The sequence below is a fragment of the Salvelinus fontinalis genome, chromosome 21 (genome assembly GCF_029448725.1).
Source record: "Salvelinus fontinalis isolate EN_2023a chromosome 21, ASM2944872v1, whole genome shotgun sequence".
Taxonomy (NCBI): Eukaryota; Metazoa; Chordata; class Actinopteri; order Salmoniformes; family Salmonidae; genus Salvelinus; species Salvelinus fontinalis.
Window position 1 is genome coordinate 38,330,112 of NC_074685.1, and position 27,912 is coordinate 38,358,023.

General features: G+C 44.6%; 1 protein-coding gene across 2 annotated transcripts in view; it reads left to right on the plus strand.

The window, feature by feature from the left end:
• Window positions 1-27,912, plus strand: part of sardh (sarcosine dehydrogenase) — a 96,332-nt gene that overhangs the window by 53,798 nt on the left and 14,622 nt on the right. For both annotated transcript variants that reach the window (XM_055875118.1, XM_055875119.1), the window contains exons 13-20: window positions 6,459-6,542; window positions 6,767-6,880; window positions 7,137-7,275; window positions 7,849-7,962; window positions 11,900-12,047; window positions 19,569-19,662; window positions 23,108-23,270; window positions 26,302-26,470. In XM_055875118.1, coding sequence (XP_055731093.1) covers window positions 6,459-6,542; window positions 6,767-6,880; window positions 7,137-7,275; window positions 7,849-7,962; window positions 11,900-12,047; window positions 19,569-19,662; window positions 23,108-23,270; window positions 26,302-26,470 — 1,025 coding nt within the window. The remainder of the gene's footprint in view (window positions 1-6,458; window positions 6,543-6,766; window positions 6,881-7,136; window positions 7,276-7,848; window positions 7,963-11,899; window positions 12,048-19,568; window positions 19,663-23,107; window positions 23,271-26,301; window positions 26,471-27,912) is intronic.

Below are 27,912 nucleotides of genomic sequence, written 5' to 3' on the forward strand. Positions count from 1 at the left end.
TGAGTGAAATTTTTCAAAACGAGTCAGGTGTTCTTTGATTAGTTCCTGTGCGCGAGAGTGGTAGCTCGACATTTTCTTTCTCTCTTTTATTTAAATTCTTGACGCTACATATCCCGTTACCGGGATCATTTTCCTAAACAACCACTGAATTGCAGAGCGCCAAATTAAAAAATAATCCTAAAAATATTTATCATGGAATCACAAGTGAAATATACCAAAACACAGCTTAGGTTGTTGTTAATCCACCTATCGTGTCAGATTTTGAAAATATGCTTTACAGCGAAAGCAATCCAAGCGTTTGTGAGTGTATCAGTCAATGCTAGAACAGTTAGCCTTATATTAGCTTGGTCACGAAAGTCAGAAAAGCAATAAAATTAATTGCTTACCTTTGATAATCTTCAGATGTTTGCACTCACGAGACTCCCAGTTATGCAATAAATGTTATTTTTGTTCTATAAATATTAGTTTTATAACAAAAAAACGCCATTTGGGTTGCGCGTTATGTTCAGAAAACTACAGCCTCGTTCCGTTCCTGAAAGGCAGACAAATTCCAAAAAGTATCCGTAATGTTCGTAGAAACATGTCAAACGTTTTTTATAATCAATCCTCAGGTTGTTTTCAACATACATAATCGATAATATTTCAACCGGACGGTAACCTATTAACTTCTAGTTGGTCCCAATCCTGGATCCGGGAGCACCTTCATCAGTAAAAAAGCTGACTAGCATAGCCTAGCATAGCGCCACAAGTAAATACTAGCATCTAAATATCATGAAATCACAAGTCCAAGACACCAGATGAAAGATACACATCTTGTGAATCCAGCCATCATTTCTGATTTTTAAAATGTTTTACAGGGAAGACACTATGTATTTCTATTAGCTAACCATGATAGCAAAAGACACAACTTTTTTTTTTCACCATTTTTTTACTGCAAAGGTAGCTATCACAAATTCGACCTAATAAAGATATAAATAGTCACTAACCAAGAAACAACTTCACCAGATGACAGTCTGATAACATATTTATTGTATAGCATATGTTTTGTTCGAAAAATGTGAATATTTCAGGTATAAATCATAGTTTTACACTGCAGCCACCATCACAACTCTCACCAAAGTAACTAGATTAACTACAGAGAGCAACGTGAATGACCTAAATACTCATCATAAAACATTTATGAAAAATACACAGCATACAGCAAATGAAAGACAAAGATCTTGTGAATCCAGCCAATATTTCAGATTTTTTGTGTTTTACAGCGAAAACACATTTTAGCATTATATTAGCTTACTACAATAGCCAACCACACAGCAGCATTGAGTCATGCACGTTAGCGATAGCGAATAAACCAGCAAAAGATATTACATTTTTCACTAACCTTCTCAAACTTCTTCAGATTCCAGTCCTATAACATCATATTACACAATACATATATTGTTTGTTCGAAAATGTGCATATTTAGCGGCACAAATCGTGGTTATACAATGAGAATAGTAGCCAAGCTGCAAACAAAATGTCGGGAGAAATCTTGGGAGAGGCACCTAATCTAATCAATAACTATTCATAAACTTGACTAAAAAATGCAGGTTGGACAGCAAATTAAAGATACATTAGTTCTTAACCAACGTTTAGCCGAGTTCACAGCCCTTTTGAAATCATTGAACAGTGTTTGAGAGATGAGCAATATTGTTGAGCCCGACTCAATTAGCGCATCACAGGTTAAGCAGTCCTCCACGACTGTTTTGAGGTATGGCCTCTTGAGTTTTGTTTTCTGGTCATATTCTTCACAAAGCACTTTCTCTAATTACCTCCACTTAGAGCTGTCCGTGTCGGGGTGCCCAGCTCCCGTATTCCCAGCAGAGGGAGCCAACGTCGCCTCATGTACCTCCCCTCTATTACCATCCCCCGGGGTAGACCTCCTTGGATACCACATATATTTGCTTTTGTCATTAGTTTCCTGGTTCTCTACACCTGTCCATTCATTTAAACCGTTTCTTGCTCATGCTTTTGCTGTGCACTGCAGTACTGGACCAATGTCAATCTCTGCTGGCGGCCATACTTCAGGTCTAAACTGGAGAGAACCTTTACAAGGCCTGCATTTGATGGTTTATTTTGGAGGGTGTTTGTTGCAATTTCTGCTGTTTTTTTCTTATTGCATTGTGATCTAACATTCTAAGCCCTTTGGTATAGTTTTGGATTATATCGCTGCTGTGGTCAGCGATCAATCTTTCCATGTCGTGAGGGTTCACTAATTTGCGGGGGAATGGGGGCAACCTCTGACAGCTTGCTCACTATTATTATATTTTGTAAAGTTTGGGTTTTGAGTCGTTGGAAGCTGCAAAAAAACGATTTTAAAGAATTTATAGACATTCATGAATTATCAATATTGGATCAGTAATGTGGGAGTTGGACTTCAATGAATTTGCAAATGTAATTGATTTAGCAATATTAATGATTAATCATACCTCTATAGGCTATCTGGAAACTAAACTTGAATTAACCTGAAAGCGTTGCTGTTTCTAGGTTAAGGTGGAAAAGTAAAAAAAAAATGTCTCATTGGTTGGAACAAATTAATTTGGTCCTTATCTGAATATCAACCCGGTAGAAGTGTTTGTTTGGCAATTTAACCTCTACTACTTCTGAAACCCGGATCCGGGAGCACCCCCCACCCCCCCCACACTGATTAGCATCGCTAGCATAGCGTCACATTTAAATAGTAGCATCTAAATATCATTAAATCACAAGTCCAAGACACCTAATGAAAGATACAGATCTTGTGAATCAAGTCACCATTTCAGATTTTTAAAATGTTTTACAGGGAAGACACAATATGTAAATCTATTAGCTAAACACGTTAGCAAAAGACACCATTTTTTTACTCCAACAGTTTTTTCCTGCGTCAGTAGCTATCACTAATTCGACTAAATGAAAATATATATAGCCACTAACCAAGAAACAAATTCATAAGATGACAGTCTGATAACATATTTATGGTATAGCATAGTTTTTTTTTTTTAAATGTGCATTTTTCAGGTATAAATCACAGTTCTACATTGCAGCTGCAATCTGAAATAGTGCTGATGCAGCCAGAACAATTACAGAGACCAATGTCATATAACTAATTACTTGTCTTAAAACATTTTAGAAAAAATACACAGCGTACAGATATTGAAAGCCCAACATCTGGTGAATCCAAACAATATTTCAGATTTATTAAATGTTTTATAGCGAAAACAAAATGTAGCGCTAAATTAGCATAGCCACGCCATCCAGAACCAGCTGGGCGCGCCCGACCAGTTCACATGCACGACAGATATATGAAATAACATCGTAAATTGGGTCTTACTATTGCTGATCTTTCATCAGAATGTTGATCAAGGTGTCCTTAGTCCTGATGAGTCGTTCAATCCATTCACAATGGCAACTTTCCCTCTTCATTTAGCATAGGTACTGGTCGACTGGCACGGTTCTGTCCAAAGTTAAAAAACTCACAGAACGGAACACGGCAAAACTCCCGAAAAAATTCAAATAATCTGATTAAACTATATTGAAAAAACATACATTAAGATGATATGGTCACATGTATCAAACAAACTTCGAGACGGAGATAGTTTTCATCCGTAACGGCAGCATAACAAAAGACAATTGCACCTCTAAAACGCGCGTTTCAGAGAACCGGAAGTTGTCGGTCACGCTAAAGAAATAGGTCTTATTTCACGTCAGTACAAGATAAACAAAAAATTTCTCCTCTGACGTCTTCTTGACACCCAGAGGAAGACGAATGAAGTGTGTTTCGGGTCATAGGTGGCGTGACCATATATAGGCAGAGCATTGAAGCGAGCATACACATCTTGCAATCTTCTTCTTGCTCAGGGAAAGTGCTGTCAAATGACTTATGTTTCACTCAGAGACAAAATTGAAACGGTTTTAGAAACTATAGATTCTTTTCTATCCAATGGTATTAATTATATGCATATAGTAAGAGCAATAATTGAACAAGAGGCAGTTTAATCTGTAGAGGAAATTATGCTAATGCGAAAACAGCACCCCCTGTATTCTCAAGAAGTAAGTTCCTTTTTTATTTAACTAGGCAAGTCAGTTGTTTAATCGAAAAAAAAGTATAATTCCCAAAATTGCTGCAGATTCTTCACCACAAGAGGTCACTTACCCCTGAAAGTTGAACTCACACAGGATTCCATCTCCCAAGGTGGGGTTTCCGCTGTAAAAAAATAATGGCTTCTCTCTTTGTTAGCCTCTAATGCAAAGATAGCTGTTCTTGTACAAGAATGTTCACTTCAAGCACAAAAATGGTCCCCTTCAATTCGGGAACGGGGGTTTACTAACGGCGTCTCACGTTCAACCCAGTCGGCGTTTCTTGCTAGCAAGGTTACTGGAATTCACGGTAACATGAAGAAATATTCGCCACGTCTATTCTCTCCCGAAGTGCGAGAGACGGAGAGATAGTACTTTGCTTTGACCAAACAAATATATTTTCTAAAATTTCCTTAATCGGCTGGCCCTTATGTCCTAGTTCTGGAAATGTCAAAATTCACCCTACACACTCTGACCCTTTGACTCCGATGTTGTATACCTGACAATCTTTCCCTTCTATCTGGGTCGAAAGCAAACACACACTCAACGACAATCCTGCCCACTGCTCTTTGGTGTATAATTTCATTATGGTACCCTGATGAAGACAGCTTGCCTGTCGAAACTGTGGTAAATTAAATATTTTTGCATCTGAGATCCTTATTTTTAAGTATAATTTCATTATGCCATACAATTCATGTAGACTGCATTCAACAGTAAGGCCCAATTTTGTTTTTGATTCCCCTATGTCGTCACTTTACTTTAACATTAATTTGACTGTTATATATCTAATCAACTATGTTTAATTGTTACCCAACTTAAATTAATCATATAACAATTAACTCATTAGGGATTGGGGCACCACGAGAGTGGTTGTTTAGAGTTACCATCTCCCAAATTAAACTAAAGGTCTTTACTTATTACATCTATAAACAGTGAACTTATTAATCATAACCTTGTATCATATCATTCTGAACAGTTGTAATCTCCTTGCATCTGCAAAAACGCAAGCCTTATGATTCAGTACTACATAAATTGGTTTAATTATTTATTTACTAGCCAACTAAATGGTAACACAGGATAAACTTACACATTTAATACATTAGAAGCAGGTCCCTAGTGAACTGACAACAATATGGCTGCTTGTTACAAAAGACAGAGAGCGACAGACACTTAACGTTGGTACATTTAGAAACTACTCTCACTTGTACTTTGCACATGAACCGCCGCCCGCTTGGAGTAAGAAAACATGAATGGATTTATATGAAAATGCCTTGGTTTACTGTGTATCTCTCCGAACCGGGCCGCCTTGGAAAGGGGGTTGGGCATTTTCGCGGCACGCTTGTAAGGCACTTATTGTCCAAAAGGTGTTTCTCTGTTTTTCTCCTCTGCAGTCATCCGGTGACTTGTTGTGTAGTCCTGAACAGAAATAGAGTTTATTCTACTTCCATTCACTCTTGAAGATGCTTATTTGAAGATAGGCTAGCCAGCCATGTCGATGGTTCCCAGTGGGGTGATGAGAGTAGCGGAATACAATGGTTTGAAAAGAGTAGTAGAATGATCACACTTAAATGAACTTTTCTAGATACTTTACTTATGACAGCTATTCAGCCGTACCAGTGATTGTCCGGTAGGTGACTTTATCGTCTCTACCTCGTGTTGACATTCAGAGTTCAAACCACTTTAAACCTGACTTGCAGCTCTACATCTCTCTGGTCTGATATGTTAATTCTTAAACCATCATTTTATACAGTTTGTTCAAAAGGGCGGTTCCGTCAGGCTGACACGCTCTCTGACCTCACTCAGGGGTGTGACTTTATGTTATGTACGTTATGTAAAACCATTATCTTACAGTATTACAGTATTTCCTTTATAACATTTTTAATGACATCACAAAATAACACACCATATGACATTAGTGTTCTTTAGATCGCCTCTGACCATTCCCCACGTTCTATGTTTGAAGACGTCGGTGTCCGCGACGTGGCTGGTTTTCCCTTTGTAGTCAGTCCGCGATTGTCTGTAGATCCTGCCACATGCGTCTCAGACACGTGGGCAATTTTTTACAACTTTGGCAAAGCGTCTCGCCTCTAAAATGTCGTGTTCGTAACATATTGTAGTTTTGGGAACCGACAAAATGTATTGAGATCAGATGTTTCTTCGATGAGAGAATTTGCTTTGTCGGCCTAGTTTCACCTAGCTCCATCCTCTCCCACTACCCTTGACTGGACTTCCTCCTCTGACTACCATATTTGGTGGTGAGAAAATGTTGTAGCCCCTGTGACGTGTCTGATTTACCCCTTCTGTCTGTTATTAGTGTGTGAAGGCTAATTGTAATGCTAATAGTTGTGTCACTGTTTCTCTAGGTTCTGACGGAGCAGGGCTGCGTGTTCCAGGAGAGACATGGTTGGGAGAGACCAGGATGGTTCAACCAGGACGGTGCTGCCCCAGTAAGAAACACGCATTTGGTTGCTGGTCTGAAATCCTTGATCTGTCTCCTGCTGTTGTGCCCTTGGCCAAGGCACTTAAGCCCTAGAAACGGTTCCAGGGACACCTGTCACAATGGATGATGATGAATTGTTCTTCTTGAAAGGATTTGAAAGCAAGTTCATACCATACAGAGAGGAGGTGTAAGGTTTTTGACCATTGTCCTAATGTGTGTTTGTGGTTGTAGGTTCTGGACTATGATTGGTACGGGGCTTATGATATTAGCAAGAACCAGAACTACAAATACAACGAGCTGCTTGGCAAGGAGTACACGTTTGACTACCCTCCACATCACAACGTGGTAAGCATCTGTTTGTACTCTCAACTTCTACCCGGTACAACCAGAGGATGGGACTCCCCCTCTGAATCTGGTTCCTTTCCGGGTTAATTCCGTCTAGTATTTTTTCCCCCTTGCCACTGTGCTGGCAGTTGCTTTTTTGGGTCTTGGTTGGGTTTCTGTAAAGCACTTAGTGGCCGAATGTTGCTTCATGAATTCATTTGATAGATTTTTCAGCTGAATCTTCAGTCCTTACAGGGATGTGTATTTTGTTTTTCAGATAAAAAATGAGTGTCTGACGTGCAGACATGGAGTCTCGGTGTTTAACATGTCCTACTTTGGAAAGTTTTACCTCACCGGGCCAGATGCTAAGAAGGCTGCCGATTGGCTATTCTCCGCAGATGTCAACAAAATTCCAGGTGACTCTTCGTGCACGACTACCACAGAACGTTTGCATACACAAAAATGCGTGCACACGCTCCCACCCCACACTGCTGGCCCCTGAATAATGTAGCCCAGCAGTACCCAGTGAGGCAGGACAGGAGATGCAGGACTGTTTAAATTACAGATGAGCTTTGAGGTACAGTCTAATCCATCTGTCCCCACACACATCCTCTGGCCCATGCTGCATGTGAACACTGGAACATTGTGGGTTTGATCTCACTTAGTCATAGTGAGAGGTCTTAGCTAACCTCATGCCACCACATGGCCTAGCCATGACCCCGTGTCTAACACTAGGATGGTCTTCATCCATAGGGCCTTGAACTTCTCCTGACTAGGAAAAATGGCTATACATTAAATAATGTTATGGGTCAGGTGTCATGGTCACGTCCTACTAATCAGTCAATCAATGACATGTGTATATCGCCCTTTTTCGAGCAAACATTTGTCACAAAATGCTTCATAGGACTACTCTTCACACCTCCATTCTGCTGTATGTGTGTGTCCTCCAATGTGCTGGTTTGATGGACAGCTGGATCCTTGTGTTGCAGGCTCTACTGTTTACACCTGTATGCTGAACAAGAGAGGAGGATCCGAGGCTGATCTCACAGTCAGCCGGCTGGAGGCTGGCACTGCCAACCTGCCCCTGGCTCCAGAGTCCAACGGTAAGAGGAGAGTGGGATTTCATTAATTTCAATATTAATTTGATGTATTTGACAGGGTCATTGCACATGTATCATTAATCATCATCTGTGACTTACTTTTACCACCTGTGACTTAACCTCAGAAAATATATACCACTTCGCAGAGGGATCCCAGCGGAAACGAAACCCACAACGTTGGCGTTGCTAGTGCTGCTCTCTCACCAACTGAACCTCACAGGACCTATTTACATATTGTGACTTAAATCCTCTGACTTAACCTTTAGAATGGATGTTCTCTGATGTTCTCTCTGAGAAGCCCTTGTAGAATATTTCACTTCTCTGGGATATGTGGGACGCTAACGTCCCACTTGGCCAAAAGCCAGTAAAAATGCAGAGCGCCGAATTCAAATAAATTACTATAAAAAAATCGAACTGTCATGAAATCACACATGAAAGACACCAAATTAAAGCTACACTTGTTGTGAATCCAGCCAACATGTCTGATTTCAAAAAGGATTTACTGCGAAAGCACACCTTGCGATTATGTTAGGTCAGTACATAGCCACAGAAAAACAAAGCCATTTTCCAGCCAAAGAAAGGAGTAACAAAAAGCAGAAATAGAGATAAAATTAATCACTAACCTTTGATCTTCATCAGAGGACACTCATAGGACTTCATGTTACACAATACCTGTGTGTTTTGTTCAGCAAAGTTCATATTTATATCCAAAAATCTGAGTTTAGGCGGGACGCTACTGTCTCACTTGGCCAAAAGCCAGAGAAAATGCAGAGCGCCAAATTCAAATAATTTAAGTTTGATTTTTATAGTAATTTAAGTCACACATGAAAGGTACCAAATTAAAGCTACACTGGTTGTGAATCCAGACGACATGTCAGAATTCAAATAGGCTTTTCGGCGAAAGCAAACGATGCTATTATCTGAGTTAGCACCATAATAAACAAAGAGAGAGAAGCATATTTCAACCCTGCAAGCGCGACACAAAACGCAGAAATAAAAATATAATTCATGCCTTACCTTTGACGAGCTTCTGTTGGCACTCCAATATGTCCCATAAACATCACAAATGGTCCTTTTGTTCGATTAATTCCGTTGATTATATATATATCCAAAATGTCCGTTTATTTGGCGCGTTTAATCCAGAAAAACACCGGTTCCAACTTGTGAAACGTGACTAAAAGATATCTCAAAAGTTACCTGTAAACTTTGCCAAAACATTTCAAACTACTTTTGTAATACAACTTTAGGTATTTTTTAACGTAAATAATAGATAAAATTGAAGACGGGATGATCTGTGTTCAATACAGGATTAAAACAAACTGTAGCTAGCTTTCAGGTCACGCGCCTCATACTAACAGGACACTTCCAGTGACCCTCATTCAAGATGGCCGTACTTCTTCGTTACACAAAGGAAAAAACCTCAACCAATTTCTAAAGACTGTTGACATCCAGTGGAAGCGGTAGGAACTGCAAGAAGGTCAATTAGAAATCTGTAATCCCACTGAAAACACATTGAAAAGAGTGACCTATAAAAACAACATCTGAATGATTTGTCCTCGGGGTTTCACCTGCTAAATAAGTTCTGTTATACTCACAGACATGATTCAAACAGTTTTAGAAACTTCAGAGTGTTTTCTATCCAAATCTACTAATAATATGCATATCTTCTGCGGATGAGTAGCTGGCAGTTGAATTTGGGTATGCTTTTCATCCAAACGTGAAAATGCTGCCCCCTATCCTAGAGAAGTTAAGTAACACGGCGGCACTTCAGTAGCTTGCTTGTAACTAGCAGTGGTCAGAGACGCCGTGGCAGAAATCTGTCTTGCGTACTACTTGCTAAAATGACATACTGCCCAGTCAAAGCTCTTTTCTGTCCTGGCACCCAAATGCTGGAACCGGCTTCACCCTGAAGCTAGGACAGCAGAGTCCCTGCCCATCTTCCGACTATCTTAAATAATCACACAGCACCTCCTCCTCTCCCCTCTCCACCCTGTGTGTAAAATTAATAAAAATACAAATAAAAACTTTGGAACTAACACACTCAGTTGACTTTTCCCCCTTACTAGCACCGACTTTTTCCTCAATGTAGCTATGATACAGTATGTGGTTGTCCCATCTAGCTATCTAAAGATGAATGCACTAACTGTATGTTGCTCTGCATAAGAGCATCTGCTGAATGGCTTAAATGTCTACTTTGAAGTATATTGTAGAGATGCTTTTGTAGGAGGGCTTGGGGTGTGATCACCATGAAGTGTGGAATAAATGCAGAGACTTTTTCACCGGGAATCGATGAGTACAGACCTTCCTGCTTTTTGCTACCTTGAAGTATTGCCTTGCCTAACCTCTTTCCCGAATCTGCAATGTTGTGTGATGTTCGTTCCACGAAAAGAGTGCCTTTTGTGTCCCTTTTTGATATTTTAAGTAGAAATTGTGCACCAATATTGAATTTTAAGTCTTATTGAATGAAAATGTATGCATAAAATAGACCACATTGAGAATTCAAGAAATCTGATTTGTAGTATGACTAAAGACTTGCTAAATGGCCTAAAGTCAATATTTTGACCTGTTTTTTTGACTCTGTGCACTTTCTGTGACTTTTAACCCACGTAACCCCGAAATGTCTCCCATGTTTTCACCATCATTGTAAATCCCTAGTTATTTTGTTGCTTTGACAGTCATGTCTGAATATGTATGAACTGAACTCTCATTTTAATATGGTGAAACTATTCCTTTTCAAAATAAACATTGAACATCTAATAGTTGAATCGTTGTGAAAAAGCAGGTGAGCTGGTCTTTATGGTCATTTTCTTCTTTTTTTTGTGGTGGAAAACTGAGCTGGTTGAGCATAACACGTCAACCCTGTTACCCATAGATAAACAGGCTAGAAAAGTTTTAACAATGCCATTTTTTTTGATTGATGTTCGATTGGGTTCAAGTCTGGGGTTTGGCTGGGCCCCTCAAGGACATTCGGAGGCTTGTCTGCGTTATCTTGGCTGTGTGCATAGGGTCGTTGTCCTGTTGGAAGGTGAACCTTCGCCCCAGTCTGAGGTCCTGAGCGCTCTGTAGGAGGTTTTCATCAAGGATCTCTCTGTTCTTTGCGCCGTTCATCTTTCCCTCGATCCTGACTAGTCTCCCAGTCCCTGCCGCTGAAAAACATCCCCACAGCATGATGCTGCCACCAGAAATCCCACAAATTAACTTTTAACAAGGCACACCTGTTAATTGAAATGCATTACAGGTGACTACCTTATGAAGCTGGTTGAGACAATGCCAAGAGCGTGCAAAGCTTTCATCAAGGCAAAGGGTGGCCACATTGAAAAATCTAAAATATATTTTGATTTAACACTTTTTGGTAACTACATGATTCCATATGTGTTATTTCATAGTTTTGATGTCTTCACTATTATTCTACAATGTAGAAAATAGTCCAAATAAAGAAAAACCCTTGAATGAGTAGGTGGGTCCAAGCTCTTCTCTCTCTCTCGATGGGAAAATGTGTTTTTGATGAAGCTGAACATGTGCTCTCTCTTACAGAATGTGAAATGTAAAGTTATGTTTGATCAAGTTGCACTCATCAAAAGGCAACACAGTAAAACGTTATCAGTGCAAAGTGCTCCTGAATGATTTCTCCTGCTTTGTAAACAAGCAGCTTGCTCACAAAGTCATCTTCTGAAGCAACATTGAAGTCATCCGGGGACCCGTATGAAAGTGGAAGGGAAAACAAATTGAAATCTGAGAACTTCTCTGACGGGTTGTTTGCCTGATCAATGCCCTCCAATGTGGAAATGTGACTCCATATCCACTGATGTGTGTGTGTGTGTGTGTGCCTGCACTGTCTGTGTGGGTACTCACTTTTATGCATGTTTGTGTTTACTGTACAGTATAGATGAGTAAACACCTATGTCTCATTCTGTCTGTCTGGAATCTCGCCCTCTACCAGGTGACGCATACTACCTGGCCATCGGTGGCGGTGTAGCAGAACACAACTGGAACCACATCAAGACTGTTCTCCAGGATGAGGGTTTTAACTGTCAGCTGACTGACTACTCTGAAGACATGGGCATGATCAGCATCCAGGGGCCCAAGAGGTGAGTGTGACCCCCCCCCCCCCCCCCCCCCCCCTCCTCCAAACAGGTGCCTTAATGTTACCCTTACACTAACCATTCAGTGGCTTAAGAGGTGAAACTTGCTCATTGGTGCATCTCAAAGGGAACCACACAGGGTGGCAAGTGCATAGGTTTGGGGGAGACGATGACAGAGGTGAGCCTCCCTCATGGGTGCAATAACAGGTCCTTATCACTGTCCTGAGCAGAGGGGTTATGCCCATTTTGAAACGGACCCCTGGAACATCTCATTTGAAAATCATGGTCATTAATATGGAGTTGGTCCCCCCCTTTGCGGCTATAACAGCATCCACTCTTCCGGGAAGGCTTTCCACTAGATGTTGGAAAATTACTGCGGGGACATTGCTTCCATTCAGCCACGCGCATAAGTGAGGTTGGGCACTGATGTTGGGCGATTAGGCCTGGCTCGCAGTCGGCGTTCCAATTCATCCCAAAGGTATTCGATAGGTTTGAGTTCAGGGCTCTGTGCAGGCCAGTCATGTTCTTCCACACCGATCTCGACAAACCATTGAATGTCATTGTATGCTGTAGCGATATCCCTTCAATGGAACTAAGGGGCCTAGCCCAAACCATGGAAAACAGCCCCAGACCATTATTCCTCCTCCACCAAACTTTACAGTTGGCACTACACATTTTAGGCAGGTAGTGTTCTCCTGGCATCCACCAAATCCATATTTGTCCGTTGGACATCCGAATGGTGGAGTGTGATGAATCACTCCAGAGAACGCGTTTCCACTGCTCCAGAGACCAATGGTGGCGAGCTTTACACCACTCCAGCCACTCCGGCCATGGAAACCCATTTCACGAAGCTCCCGACTAACAGTTCTTGTGCTGACGTTGCTTCGAGGCAGTTTGGAACTCGGTAGTGAGCATTGCAATGGTCTCTGACGTCAACCGCAGCAAGGAATGTCATCATACACAGAAATAGTGAGCATTGCAATGGTCTCTGACGTCAACCGCAGCAAGGAATGTCATCATACACAGAAATCTTGCCCCAGGAAAGGGCCTGTTATTTCCAAGTCAAACCTAGGAAGGAGTGCGTCATACGTTACACTCAGGAAAGGGCCTCTCCTTGTGATGAAACACGAGTCTGTAACTGTATCCGGTAACTGTTAGAGCCATGAGGAGTAGCTGCAACAGTCATACAATCTTGACCATAGTACTCATTGTGGTCTGATTTCATGCCACTTGAGCATAACAGCCTTGCTAAGTTATATGAAACCATTGACATTGGAATTGCAACGTTCGTTTTCTCTCTCTCACTACACAGCAATTTAATCAACCCTACAGTTCCCTTACTGCATCTAGTATGGGCAAACTGTGTGTGTGGCAGCTACATTGCCATCCCCCTGGGTTTATCAGTATTAAAAACGGTAAATGATTCCCTGAATGCTTACGAAACGGAATGGCAAATAACCCTGCTCAATAAAGACTCCCTCATTTCTCATATGTCTTCAGTTTCTGAGATGAGGCTCTAACTTATGCTTAGAGTAAGCCACTAGTCATCAGCACAACCACTACATACACACATACACACACACACACACACATACACACACACACACACACACACAGTTATATACACACACACACACACACACACAGTTCTATATACACACACACACACACACACACACACAGTTATAGACACACACACAATTATAGGCACACACACACACACAGTTATACACACACACACATACACACACACACACACACACACACAGTTATACACACACATACACACACACACACACAGTTATACACACACACACAAACACACACACAGTTATACACACACACAAATACACACGCGCGCGCGCACAGTTACTCAGTTGCACGCACGCACGCACGCACACTCAGTTGCACGCACGCACACTGTTGCACACACAGTTACATACGTTTACATGCAGTTACATACAGTCGTGGCCAAAAGTTTTGAGAATTACACAAATATTAATTTCCACAAAGTTTGCTGCTTCAGTGTCTTTAGATATTTTTGTCAGATGTTACTATGGAATACTGAAGTATAATTACAATCATTTCATAAGTGTCAAAGGCTTTTATTGACAATTACATGAAGTTGATGCAAAGAGTCAATATTTGCAGTGTTGACCCTTCTTTTTCAAGACCTCTGCAATCCGCCCTGGCACGCTGTCAATTAACTTCTGGGCCACATCCTGATTGATGGCAGCCCAATCTTGCATAATCAATGCTTGGAGTTTGTCAGAATTTGTGGGTTTTTGTTTGTCCACCAACCTTTTGAGGATTGACCACAAGTTCTCAATGGGATTAAGGTCTGGGGAGTTTCCTGGCCATGGACCCAAAATATCGATGTTTTGTTCCCCGAGACACTTAGTTATCACTTTTGCCTTATGGCTAGGTGCTCCATCATGCTGGAAAAGGCATTGTTCGTCACCAAACTGTTCCTGGATGGTTAGGAGAAGTTGCTCTTGGAGGATTTGTTGGTACCATTCTTTATTCATGGCTGTGTTCTTAGGCAAAATTGTGAGTAAGCCCACTCCCTTAGCTGAGAAGCAACCCCACACATGAATGGTCTCAGGATGCTTTACTGTTGGCATGACACAGAACTGATGGTAGCGCTCACCTTGTCTTCTCCGGACAAGCTTTTTTCCGGATGCCCCAAACAATCGGAAAGGGGGTTCATCAGAGAAAATGACTTTACCCCAGTCCTCAACATTCCAATCCCTGTACCTTTTGCAGAATATCAGTCTGTCCCTGATGTTTTTCCCTGGAGAGAAGTGGCTTCATTGCTGCCCTTCTTGAAACCAGGCCATTCTCCAAAAGTCTTCGCATCACTGTGCATGCAGATGCACTCACACCTGCCTGCTGCCATTCCTGAGCAAGCTCTGTACTAGTGGTGCCCCGATCCCGCAGCTGAATCAACTTTAGGAGACTGTCCTGGCGCTTGCTGGACTCTCTTGGGCGCCCTGAAGCCTTCTTCACAACAATTGAACCGCTCTCCTTGAAGTTCTTGATGATCCGATAAATTGTTGATTTAGGTGCAATCTTACTGGCAGCAATATCCTTGCCTGTGAAGCCCTTTTTGTGCAAAGCAATGATGATGGTGGCACGTGTTTCCTTGCAGGTAACCATGATTGACAGAGGAAGAACAATGATTCCAAGCACCACCTTCCTTTTGAAGCTTCCAGTCTGTTATTCGAACTCAATCAGCATGACAGCGTGATGTCAGCTGGTCCTCTTGTGGCAGGGCTGAAATGCAGTGGAAATATTTTGGGGGGATTCAGTTCATTTGCATGGCAAACAGGGACTTTGCAATTAATTGCAATTCATCTGATCACTCTTCATAACATTCTGAGTATATGCAAATTGCCATCATACAAACTGAGGCAGCAGACTTTGTGAAAATGTATATTTGTGTCATTCTCAACTTTTGGCCACGACTCTACACCGTTTCTGAGATGAGGCACTCACTTTTACTTAGAGTAAGTCACTAGTCATCAGCACAACGAATATGTAACTTACAGTAACTGCTGGTTTACTTACAGCAATAGCACAACTAACATGTCACTTACAGTAACCTGCCGGTTTACTTACAGTAATTCATCAGCACAACCCGTAACGTTAGTCACATACAGTTACCCTAGCCTTACTCACTGTATAGCCTCCATTTAAGTCACCCTGGACAGACGTGGGTGAGCAAAGCTGCTCTAGGCCCAAAACTTTTTTAAACGTTCCTGTTTTCACTGTGAAGGTGAACTTGCTGTGGGCCTTATCGTTATGGCTGTCCCCGGGCCACCACCTGCTCCGTCTGTCTCTCTGTCGCAACAGACTAACTCCAGCTAGTAGAAATGACTGTCCCCAGCCCCCATACATATTAGTGTCTTTTTCATCATGTCTCCCCGCCCCCGTCATCTCTCCCTTCCGCCCTCGTCCCCCTTCCCACAATCCTGAAATATGAATGAAATGCTGTCACAACACATCTGAAACCTGAATGAGTCCCTTGCGGCAGTGTAGCGACGAGGAGGCAATGAGAGGATATTGAAGAGAGGGGGGGGGTTCTCTCTGGTCTGATTTGTATCGGAGTACACGGATAGGCAGGGGCCACATACCTGTTCCCTTGTACTGTGTGGGCTCTGTGTATCACATATACATAGTTGGGGCTGAATTAGTTGTTCTGCAAATAGTTTGATGAAGTTCTAATTAGTGCAATCTCAATTTAGAAATGTTTAATTCGATGTTGTCACGTAATAGTGAAATAGGAGTTTTACAACAACACAAATTAGGAGTTTGGTTAGATTTGGGGGCGATATGCAGCCAGCTGTGTGTGCGTGTGATTTTTCATTAGGAACAGATCTGTGATCCTGCGCTAACTGCCACATTAAATGGGTAGTCTGATCAACTAATTGGCTGTTTCACAGCCCACACTATCCACGCACTAACGCACACACTCACACACAGAGGGTTTATAATTAGACAGCTTGTTGGCCTACAGTTCAGTAAACATGACGTTTCAGAGGGAAGGGAATGGGTGGAGGCTGTTCATGAAATATCGGAGCGCTTTATGCCACTTTATACCACTGACCCATTTGACAGCAACTCATCACATTGCCTCATACATTAAAAAAACAAAAAAACTGAAACCACCTACCTTCATGAACAAAATATATTGTTATCTCTCTACCTCCACATATTCCCCTGGCCCTACACCCTATCGCCCTCTGTACCTCACACATTTATTTTGTCCTTATGAGTTCCTCTGCTTAGCGGTACGTGCTTGCACATGCACACACACACGCTCTGGCAGAGCCTAAACATCCATTACTCGTCCGCCGTCCACCGGCAGCCGCTCCAACTCTGAGATTTACCTCTAAAGAATGATGCGTCTGACCTCAGCCAGCCGTTCAGCCATTCCTGTACCTAGAAAAGCCCTGGTCCTTGTCGTAAACGGCATATTTTGGCATATTTGTATACAGAGGTTTGTTTATCAACGTAGCGGCTCACAGTCCACGTCTCTGCCCTAAGTGTAAACATCCGTCACTTTGACTGCCGCCAATGTAGCGACGCTGTGTGTGTGTCTTGAGGATGGAGCCTTATTGACCTGTACCCGGAGACGCTGCCGCCACCCCCCTAAATGAGGGAGCCATCTCGATCTCAATTTAGAGTGCAGTTACTCAATTGTTTAAAACGCTGTCCCCTGTCTCCTCCCCTTCTTCGGCCACTTGTTGTAAAGGATTTGACGGGCGAAAACAATATGGTAGAAACTCTGGAGGAAAGAGGGGTACGAGCCAAATGAGGGAAGCATCGCAGTGGAAGAGGTGCCCCCTCTGAGCTCATCGTCTAGGCTGTTTTAGCGCAATAGCCCTCTCAATAGCCCTGCAAGCCACGCAGCTGCTACCAATGACTACAGTCAGGGGCCCTTCAGTGATGGCCTGATCGCAAATTGGTTTGTGCTGTCTTGCCAGCTCCTTACAGTCATTGTCTAGTTTGGCAAGACGGCACAAACAGATCTGGGATCAGGCTACTTCAGTGACAAGGCACTTTCCAGAAAGCAGATTGTGTGTGCGCGCAGAGGAACTCATAAGGACAGACCCGGGCACAGTGTCGCAGACAACACCCAACCAAACCTGAACACTGGCATGAAATATTAATGATGTTTTGTTTTTGTCTACTCCATCATGAGTGTGTGTTTACACTGCCTGTCTGACTTACAGTTAAAGTCGGACGTTTACATACACTTTAGCCAAATACATTTAAACTCCGTTTTTCACAATTCCTGACATTTTAATCCTAGTACAAATTCCCTGTCTTAGGTCAGTTGGTATCACCACTTTTATTTTAAGAATGTGAAATGTCAGAATAATAGTAGAGAGAATTATTTATTTCTATTTATTTCTTTCATCACACAGAAGTTTACATACACTCAATTAGTATTTGGTAGCATTGCCTTTTAAATTGTTTAACTTGGGTCAAACATTTCGGGTAGCCTTCCACAAGCGTCCACAAGTTGGGTGAATTTTGGCCCATTCCTACTGACAGTATCACTGAGTCAGGTTGGTAGGTCTCCTTGCTCGCACACGCTTTTTCAGTTCTATTTTGTTCTATTTTCTATGGGATTGAGGTCAGGGCCACTCCAATACCTTGACTTTGTTGTCCTTAAGCCATTTTGTCACAACTATGGAAGTATGCTTGGGGTCATTGTCCATTTGGAAGACCCATTTGCGACCGAGCTTTAACTTCCTGACTGATGTCTTGAGATGTTGCTTCAATATATCCACATAATTTTCCTACCTCATGATGCCATCTATTTTGTGAAGTGCACCAGTCCCTCCTGCAGCAAAGCATCCCCACAACATGATGCTGCCACTACCGTGCTTCACGGTTGGGATGGTTTTCTTCGGCTTTCAGGCCTCCCCCTTTTTCATCACAACCTAACGATGGTCATTATGGCCAAACAGTTCTATTTTTGTTTCATCAGACCAGAGGACATTTCTCCAAAAAGTACAATCTTTTCCCCCATGTGCAGTTGCAAACCGTAGTCTGGCTTTTTTTATGGCGGTTTTGGAGCAGTGGCTTCTTCCTTGCTGAGCAGCCTTTCAGGTTATGTCGATATAGGACTCGTTTTACTGTGGATATAGATACTTTTGTACCCGTTTCCTCCAGCATCTTCACAAGGTCCTTTGCTGTTGTTCTGGGATTGATTTGCACTTTTCGCACCAAAGTACGTTCATCTCTAGGAGACAGAACACGTCTCCTTCCTGAGGTGTATGACAGCTGCGTGGTCCAATGGTGTTTATACCTGCATACTGTTGTTTGTACAGATGAACGTGGTACCTTCAGGCGTTTGGAAATTGCTCCCAAGGTTGAACCAGAGTTGTGGATGTCTACAATTTCTTGGCTGATTTCTTTAGATTTTCCCATGATGTCAAGCAAATAGGCACTGAGTTTGAAGGTAGATCTTGAAATACATCCACAGGTACACCTCCAATTGACTCAAATGATGTCAATTAGCCTATCTGAATCTTCTAAAGCCATGACATAATTTTCTGGAATTTTCCAAGCTGTTTAAAGACAGTCAACTTAGTGTATGTAAACTTCTGACCCACTGGAATTGTGATACAGTGAAATAATCTGTAAACAATTGTTGGAAAAATGACTTGTGTCATGCACCAAGTAGATGTCCTAACCGACTTGCCAAAACTATAGTTTGTTAACAAGAAATTTGTGGAGTGGTTGAAAAACGAGTTAATGACTCCAACCTAAGTGTATGTAAACTTCCGACTTCAACTGTACATTGTCTGTAGTGGACTTTTCTCAGATGGACAGGTTGACTGCTAGGTACTTTGGCTGACGCGAGCTCTGCTGCCATTGGTGATTGACAGATAAACTGTTGATCCCTTTGGCAGTTGCTGGCTAGAGCAGTTCCTGATTGACAGGTGATTGGCTGATACTGGTCTTAATGACAGCCGATTTGCTGACATGGTGTTCTGTGTCTGTCCACAGTCGAGAGGTGCTACAGGAGATCCTGGATACAGACCTGAGTAACGACGCCTTCCCTTTCTCTACACACAAAGTCTGTAACGCTGCCGGACACAAAGTAAGAGAAAGGGTCTGTCTGTCTTCCTTCCTGGCTGGCTGGCTCTATTGGTCTGTCTGGCTATCAGTTATTTTCCCCTTGCATTCTCTCTCACGCACACGCACACGCACACGCACACGCACACGCACACGCACACGCACACACACACACACACACACACACACACACACACACACACACACACACACACACACACACACACACACACACACACACACACACACACACACACACACACACACACACACACACACACACACACACACACACACACCTGCACCTGCACCTGCACCTGCCTCATCAAATGTATAATTTAATATGGTATAAATTACTCTTCACACAGTGATGTCAATTGCCAATGGAATTCAAGTAGTGAATTTGAATAAATGTACACTTCATGGCGCTGTTTGAAGAAGAGATGTTTTCTCCTGAGTGTGCATGAGAGAGCAAGGAAAGAGGCGAGGGTGCATATCTCCGCGTGGGTGCGTTCATGCGTGCACAAAGGTGGTGGTTGCACGTGCGCGTTTGTGTGTCGCCGCCTGCGTGTGTGTTTGTTTTGTGTGTCTTGGCCTAGTCGTGTATTGTGTGTGAGGAACCTGAGTGAGTGTGTTGTGCCTGTTTCTGGGACAGATGGCCTGGCTCACATCACCCCTGTGACTGACTGAGACCTCATGTCAAACACTCTGCACACTTCTCTAACCTGCCTCTCTCTTTTTGTTCTATTGCGCTCTCTCGTCTGTCCCTGTCCTCCTCTCCATGATTCATATCTCCCTTGAATCTAAACATTTGAGTCTTTCACCGTCCGGTCTTTTCTCTGCCTCATTTCAGAGTTGCATTTTGCAGAGTTACATTTAACACATACCATCTTAATTTGACCAGTTTCTCACAGCAGAAAAATAATCCTGCAGGAAATCTGAAAAATGTGGATTAAAATGAATGGGTTTTTCTGTAGGGGTTGATGCGTTTTTCGTTGGGGCAAATCAAGTGTAAGTGGAAATGGCAAACTTTAGAAGCCTTTTTAAACCTTCAACACACTACAAGTTGCAACAGTCTGAGAACAGTGATCAAATTAAGAGACAACATCTCCATACATGTTTTAGCTTGACAGCTGTAATACATTTGAATGTTTTATAAACATCCCAATACAGCTCTAACTATTCCACTGTAATTACAGTACAGTATCAAACACTGGCTCCTCCGTAGGTTTCCCGGTAGATGAGCAGCGTTGGAACGGAGTGGCTCTCGTCTCCCAAATAAAGACAGCTCTATTTCGAACTAAGCCTCTGGCTCAGTGTCGCTAATGCATTCGGTTTAGATTTAGCTGAATTATGTCATCGTTTTTTTCCGGAACCCCCTTGTTTTTTGGCATCTGCCTGCCTTCACTAATGCCCCATCCTGTCCTACATTTAAGTACGGTCTTGATGGCATTTTAATCCCAATGATGGTCTCATTGCTGTGCTGTAAACACTGTCTTTGCCTGTGCCCCAACACACTCATTACACGTCATTCTCTCATATAGGTTTACCATACCGTGAGGCGGGTTGTTTGGTTTGGAGGGGGTGTGGGTGGGTGTGTGCCCGTGCACATGCACACCCACCCACGGGCACACACCCACCCACACGCACACCCAACCATGTGCATGCACGTGGGTGTGCATGTGTGCCTGCATGTGCATGCATGATTATTATTTGTATGTGTTATGTGAGAGGATCTTGGCCTAGTTCTGTCCGGATCCCTAGAGTTTCCTGCTGTGTGTGGGGGGGATGAAGGGACCTGTGTGAGGCTGTGCTGGCCAGATGGTGTGGCTGACAGGGCCTCCTCTGGGGCTGCCTCTTCAACTATCCTTGCTGTTGTCACATCTCCTCAGCTTCTCCTCACATTCCTCCTGCTGTCCTGCTTCACCAGTCTCTCACCCTCTCTCCTTCTTTAGTCTCTCGCCCTCTCTCCTTCTTTAGTCTCTCGCCCTCTCTCCTTCTATAGTCTCTCGCCCTCTCTCCTTCTATAGTCTCTCGCCCTCTCTCCTTCTTTAGTCTCTCGCCCTCTCTCCTTCTTTAGTCTCTCGCCCTCTCTCCTTCTTTAGTCTCTCGCCCTCTCTCCTTCTTTAGTCTCTCGCCCTCTCTCCTTCTATAGTCTCTCGCCCTCTCTCCTTCTTTAGTCTCTCGCCCTCTCTCCTTCTTTAGTCTCTCGCCCTCTCTCCTTCTATAGTCTCTCACCCTCTCTCCTTCTATAGTCTCTCGCCCTCTCTCCTTCTTTAGTCTCTCGCCCTCTCTCCTTCTTTAGTCTCTCGCCCTCTCTCCTTCTTTAGTCTCTCGCCCTCTCTCCTTCTATAGTCTCTCGCCCTCTCTCCTTCTATAGTCTCTCGCCCTCTCTCTTTCTTTAGTCTCTCGCCCTCTCTCCTTCTTTAGTCTCTCGCCCTCTCTCCTTCTTTAGTCTCTCGCCCTCTCTCTTTCTTTAGTCTCTCGCCCTCTCTCCTTCTTTAGTCTCTCGCCCTCTCTCCTTCTTTAGTCTCTCGCCCTCTCTCCTTCTTTAGTCTCTCGCCCTCTCTCCTTCTTTAGTCTCTCGCCCTCTCTCCTTCTTTAGTCTCTCGCCCTCTCTCCTTCTATAGTCTCTCGCCCTCTCTCCTTCTATAGTCTCTCGCCCTCTCTCCTTCTATAGTCTCTCGCCCTCTCTCCTTCTATAGTCTCTCGCCCTCTCTCTTTCTTTAGTCTCTCGCCCTCTCTCTTTCTTTAGTCTCTCGCCCTCTCTCCTTCTTTAGTCTCTCGCCCTCTCTCCTTCTATAGTCTCTCGCCCTCTCTCCTTCTATAGTCTCTCGCCCTCTCTCCTTCTATAGTCTCTCGCCCTCTCTCCTTCTTTTCTTCTCCCTATCCAGCTCTATCCCCAACACATTTTTATCAGTTCCCATCCTGTTCCTTTCTTTCTTTCCCATGCTTCTGTTCATCCTCCCACGCTCTCTCTCTCTCTCTCTCTCTCTCTCCTCTCTGTTCCCTCTCTCTCTGCGAGGAACTTCTTCATTAGAATGTACGGCAGCCAGGCATACAGACCATGTCCTTGAAGACGTGGTGTGTGTGTGTGTGTGTGTGGGAGCAGAAGATAGTAGGAGGGTTAGAGAGCAGCTGTGCTGTTCTCCAGAAGGGTTCTCTCTGTCAGACTAGACCAGTATGAGCTGCCTTCCTCCTCTCAAGGACAACTCGTACACAATTTCTCTCTTCATTCCATTCCATCTATATTACATTGGGTTCTGGCCATGCAATTTAAAGTCTCATTGCATACAGTTTGTTGGAAAGAGGGAACTATCGGTTGCAATTACTGTATCTTATTAGAGCCCCGTCATATCCCAGGACATTTTAAATGATCACTTTGTTCGTTCGCTCACTTAACTCACTGTCTTTCGCTCATTCAATCACTCGCTCATGAATTGTCATTCTGTCCCCCCCTCCCCCTCTAGGTGCGTGCCATGCGTCTGTCCTTCGTGGGCGAGCTGGGCTGGGAACTGCACATCCCTAAGGACTCCTGCTTGCCCGTCTACCAGGCTGTCATGGCTGCCGGTGCCAAGCACAGCATCATCAACGCCGGATACAGAGCCATCGACTCCCTCAGTATAGAGAAAGGTCTTTGTGTGTGTGTGTGTGTGTGTGTGTGTGTGCCAATGACTCCCTCAGCGTGGAGAGAACTGTGTACTCCAGCATCGAGAAAGGTATAGTACAGCTTAGCTCTGAAAGCGTTTGGTGGCAGAACAACAACTTAGCAAAGTTTTTCCGGAACCAGCTGTGGTGTTCTGAGCTGAGGGGCTGGTGGGCTGGTGGCAACACAACACAACCACCAGCTGTGCTTCAGCTGTGACACGTTCCAGGAAAACATAGGGCTATTAGTGAGATGTGCCAGGAAAAGTTTGGACTTTACTACCCCCTTTTCGTCTGTAACGGCAGTGGGATAATCACACACTACAGATTCTTATTCGCTTAGTTTGGCAATGACACCGAGTACACGGTGTGGAATGTTAGCTTAACTGACTAGTACCCAGGCTAAGAGTACAGTGACAGTCCTATAAATGTCTTAACTGAATGTATAGACTTCCAATAGGCAGCAGGCAGTGTATCAGATGTACAGATTTCCATAGGTAACAGTCGTAGTGTTGTCACGATACCAGTATCGCGATACCAGGAAGTAAGGTAGCAAAGGAAACAAAACGTGAAGCGGACAGAATTTCTTGAGGAAAAGAGTCCCAATGTTGGGAAAAACTGCCTTGTGACTCTGGGTGACAACATATTTGTTTTACAAAAGTAGATTTTAAAGGACCATAGAGTTTTGTCGGCTTCGTGCCAATTTTTTTGCCAAGGATAACCTGGTATGGTAAGTATCGCGATACTGGTGTCGTGACAACATGGAGCGGAAGCTGTAAGTGAAACAGAGCGTGTTTTGGTTCAATAGATAGATACCTGTGTCCTTTGAGAGAACAGCAGTAGCATGACTAGCAGAAATGAGAGACCCGTTACAGTGGCTGTTTGACGTATCAGCAGTATCCTATATTGTTAGCTTGTACTTCAACATCACTCGGGATCAACCACAGTGTACTGTGTACCCGCTCTGTTTAGTCTGTTGACAGGCCGGGGGAGCTGGCAGTGTATATGCATTACAGTAACTTATTTGTGTCGGCGGGTAACCGCTGGGTGCATGTGACGTGCTGAGGTTAGTTGCATGGCCGCTTGCCAGGTGCTTGCATACTCTCGCTTACAGCTTGCTCCCGCCGGCTAGCCCTTGTGGTGAATCGGGGAGAAGCACAAGTCTTCCCTTGCCTGGACAAAGCCTCTCCATGACCAAGACTCCTGTCGGGCCTCCTCGCGGTGGCACATGTTAACTGGTTGTCTTGAAACTCGGGCTATCCGGCTGGGGATCTCGGGAGCAGCAGTGGGTCCCAGAGATGCGTCTGTACAGGCCCACCTCTGTGTGGACAAGTCCTGGCAGCCATCAACCACTGTCCCGCTGCCTTGTGGGTTAGTCTGGTACGACAAAGGCTTGGGGAGCACACCCTGAGAGAGAATCTGTCCAGACAAATTTGTCAACATCCTTTGCCAGTTCCATGATGGGATGATGGCTCGGGTGGCCATAGGAGGGCAGAGTGTCGGTGCCCTTTAGAGTAAGCATCGGTGTGAGGCAGGGGTGTGTGTGCTCACACCGGTACTCTTTAACATCTTCCTCCTACACGTCACCCAGCTTCTACAGAAAGAGTTTGAGGACAGCAGGGGGTTTTGCAGTGGACGTCCGGTTGGATGAAAACCTATTCAACATCAGGAGGCTCCAAGCGACCACCAAGGTTTTTGACGGAGCGGGTTCTTGAGCTGCAGTATGCTGATGACTGTGCTCTTGTGGCCCACACTCCGGAAGACCTTCAGTCCATCCTTGTAGCGGCTGTGAAGGGTCTATAGCAGGACGGGACTGTCTATCAACACCACCAAGACAGAGGTGGTCTGCCAATGGAGATCCAGCCCTCCACCCGCCATGCCTGTCTTCGCCATTGAACACAAATCACTGGCAATAGTCCCGTCATCCAAATACCTGGGCAGCAGTCTTTCGGACTGCAGCATTGACCTCGAATCAAAATAGGATCAAGCAAGCATCAACTGCCTTCGGGAAACTCAGACGCAGGGTCTTCCTAAAACAGGAATCTCCACAACAAAGTTGCCGTCTATCAAGTCGTCTGCATCGCCATACTTTTTTTTACAGCTATGAAGCCTGGGTCACTTAGTCGCCACAACATGCAGCTCGAGTGATTCCACATTAGACGCCTGCATTGCATCCTGGGAATCCCCTGGTGCAACCGTGTGCCCCATACAGAAATACTTGCTAAGACCAACTGCAAGAGTATGGAGGCCATGGTCCCTCAACACCAACTGACTTGGGCATGTCATTAGAATGTCTCAGGAGCGCTTGCCAGGGAGGATCCTGTATGGCCAGCTACATCTTGGCCGGCGGTCTGCAGGGGGCCAGCTGAAGCTCTACAAGGACCAGCTGGAAACGTCACTGGAGAAGTGCAACATCAAACCCACAGACCTAGAGGACGCTGCTGCCGACCGTTCCACCTGGCGGCAGCTCTGCCAGAGCGGTGTACAGAGGCGGGGAGAGGAGCATAAAGAGACGGCAACAAAACAGCTCAGGAGACATACAACCATGCGTGCCCCCGCCAACACAGACTGCATATGCCCCACCTCCAATAAAGTTTGTGGATCTCTGACTTGACTCTACAGTCACCAAAGAATTCACCGTTAACTCAGAAGTGGAAGGGAATACGTTGGACAACCACAAGCGACTTCTCTGAGAGTGCTTAACCTCTGCGCGCTTGCATGCGTTCATGTTTCTGTGTATAATGAATGAAGAGGAGGCTGGTGGGAGGAGCTAAAGGAGGATGGGCTCATTTTGTTGTGGCTGGAATGGACTACATGTAAAGGTAATATGCATGTTTGACTCCCTTCCATGAATTCCTCTCCAGCCATGACCATCCTCCTATGGCTCCTCCCACCAGCCTCCACTGACTGAACGTGAGTGTGTAAGCACACATTCCATCTGTCTCATCCATTTTGTGTCCTACCTCTTCCAAGGTTTGCCGTTTTGGCTGGGTAGTGACTCCCCTCCTCTCTCCCCAAGGCTACAGACATTGGCATGCTGACCTGCGCCCTGATGACACGCCTCTGGAGGCGGGACTAGCGTTCACCTGTAAGATGAAGAGCACCATTCCCTTCCTGGGTCGGGCCTCTCTGGAGAACCAGAAGGCTGAGGGACTACGTAGACGCATCGTCTGTTTCACCATTGACGAGTGAGTGGTCACTTTTTTTTAGCTTGAGGACATGGTTAAATGTCACCGCCATTATTTTCTTACATCCTCGGTTTCTTCCTCCTCCTTCCGTGTGGGTCTTTGATGACTCCAGTTAGAACGGTGTGTGTTTCTCTTCTCTTTCAAGTCAACATGACCAATGGCCTTAATGACAACCATAGAAATAGAAATGACAATCATATTTTCGAAACTTAGCCCACAAGTCTTCCCTGCTGTTGGTGTACTGTAGCAGACCTGGTTTGGTCTAAATGTGAGGGACTAAGTGATGTTTCCAGTAATTCACTACTGCTGTGGTTTGATAAGGGATTCGGGAAGAAGTGGATTTAAAGGACTGTCAGCCTGACGTGATATCGTTTTCTGAGTTGATTCACTGAGACTACTCTGTCTCGTTCAGGTCTGAGGTGCAGATAGAAATTCAATGAGTGGAGCTGACTATTATACACGCAGACAATCATATCTGTTCTACACAAGACATTTCTGTCTGAAACGCTCTAACGTTACATCACCTGAACAGGTCTGTTTGTTGTAGTGAGCCGTCTGTCTCTCGCTCTGTCTGTCTTTCTCTGGGGCTCTGTCTCTCTCTCTCTCTCTCTGGCGCTCTCTCTCTCTCTGGCGCTCTCTCTCTCTCTGGGGCTCTGTCTCTCTCTCTCTGGGGCTCTGTCTCTCTCTCTCTGGGGCTCTGGCGCTCTCTCTCTGGGGCTCTGGCGCTCTCTCTCTCTCTGGGGCTCTGGCGCTCTCTCTCTCTCTGGGGCTCTGGCGCTCTCTCTCTCTCTGGGGCTCTGGCGCTCTCTCTCTCTCTGGGGCTCTGGCGCTCTCTCTCTCTCTGGGGCTCTGGCGCTCTCTCTCTCTCTGGGGCTCTGGCGCTCTCTCTCTCTCTGGGGCTCTGGCGCTCTCTCTCTCTCTCTCTGGCGCTCTCTCTCTCTCTCTCTGGCGCTCTCTCTCTCTCTCTCTGGCGCTCTCTCTCTCTCTCTCTGGCGCTCTCTCTCTCTCTCTGGCGCTCTCTCTCTCTCTCTGGCGCTCTCTCTCTCTCTCTGGCGCTCTCTCTCTCTCTCTGGCGCTCTCTCTCTCTCTCTGGCGCTCTCTCTCTCTGGGGCTCTGTCTCTCTGGGGCTCTGTCTCTCTGGGGCTCTGTCTCTCTGGGGCTCTGTCTCTCTGGGGCTCTGTCTCTCTGGGGCTCTGTCTCTCTGGGGCTCTGTCTCTCTGGGGCTCTGTCTCTCTGGGGCTCTGTCTCTCTGGGGCTCTGGCTCTCTGGCTCTCTGGCGCTCTCTCTCTCTCTCTGGGGCTCTGTCTCTCTCTCTCTGGGGCTCTGTCTCTCTCTCTCTGGGGCTCTGTCTCTCTCTCTCTGGGGCTCTGTCTCTGTCTCTCTGGCGCTCTCTCTCTCTCTGGCGCTCTCTCTCTCTCTCTCTGGGGCTCTGGCGCTCTCTC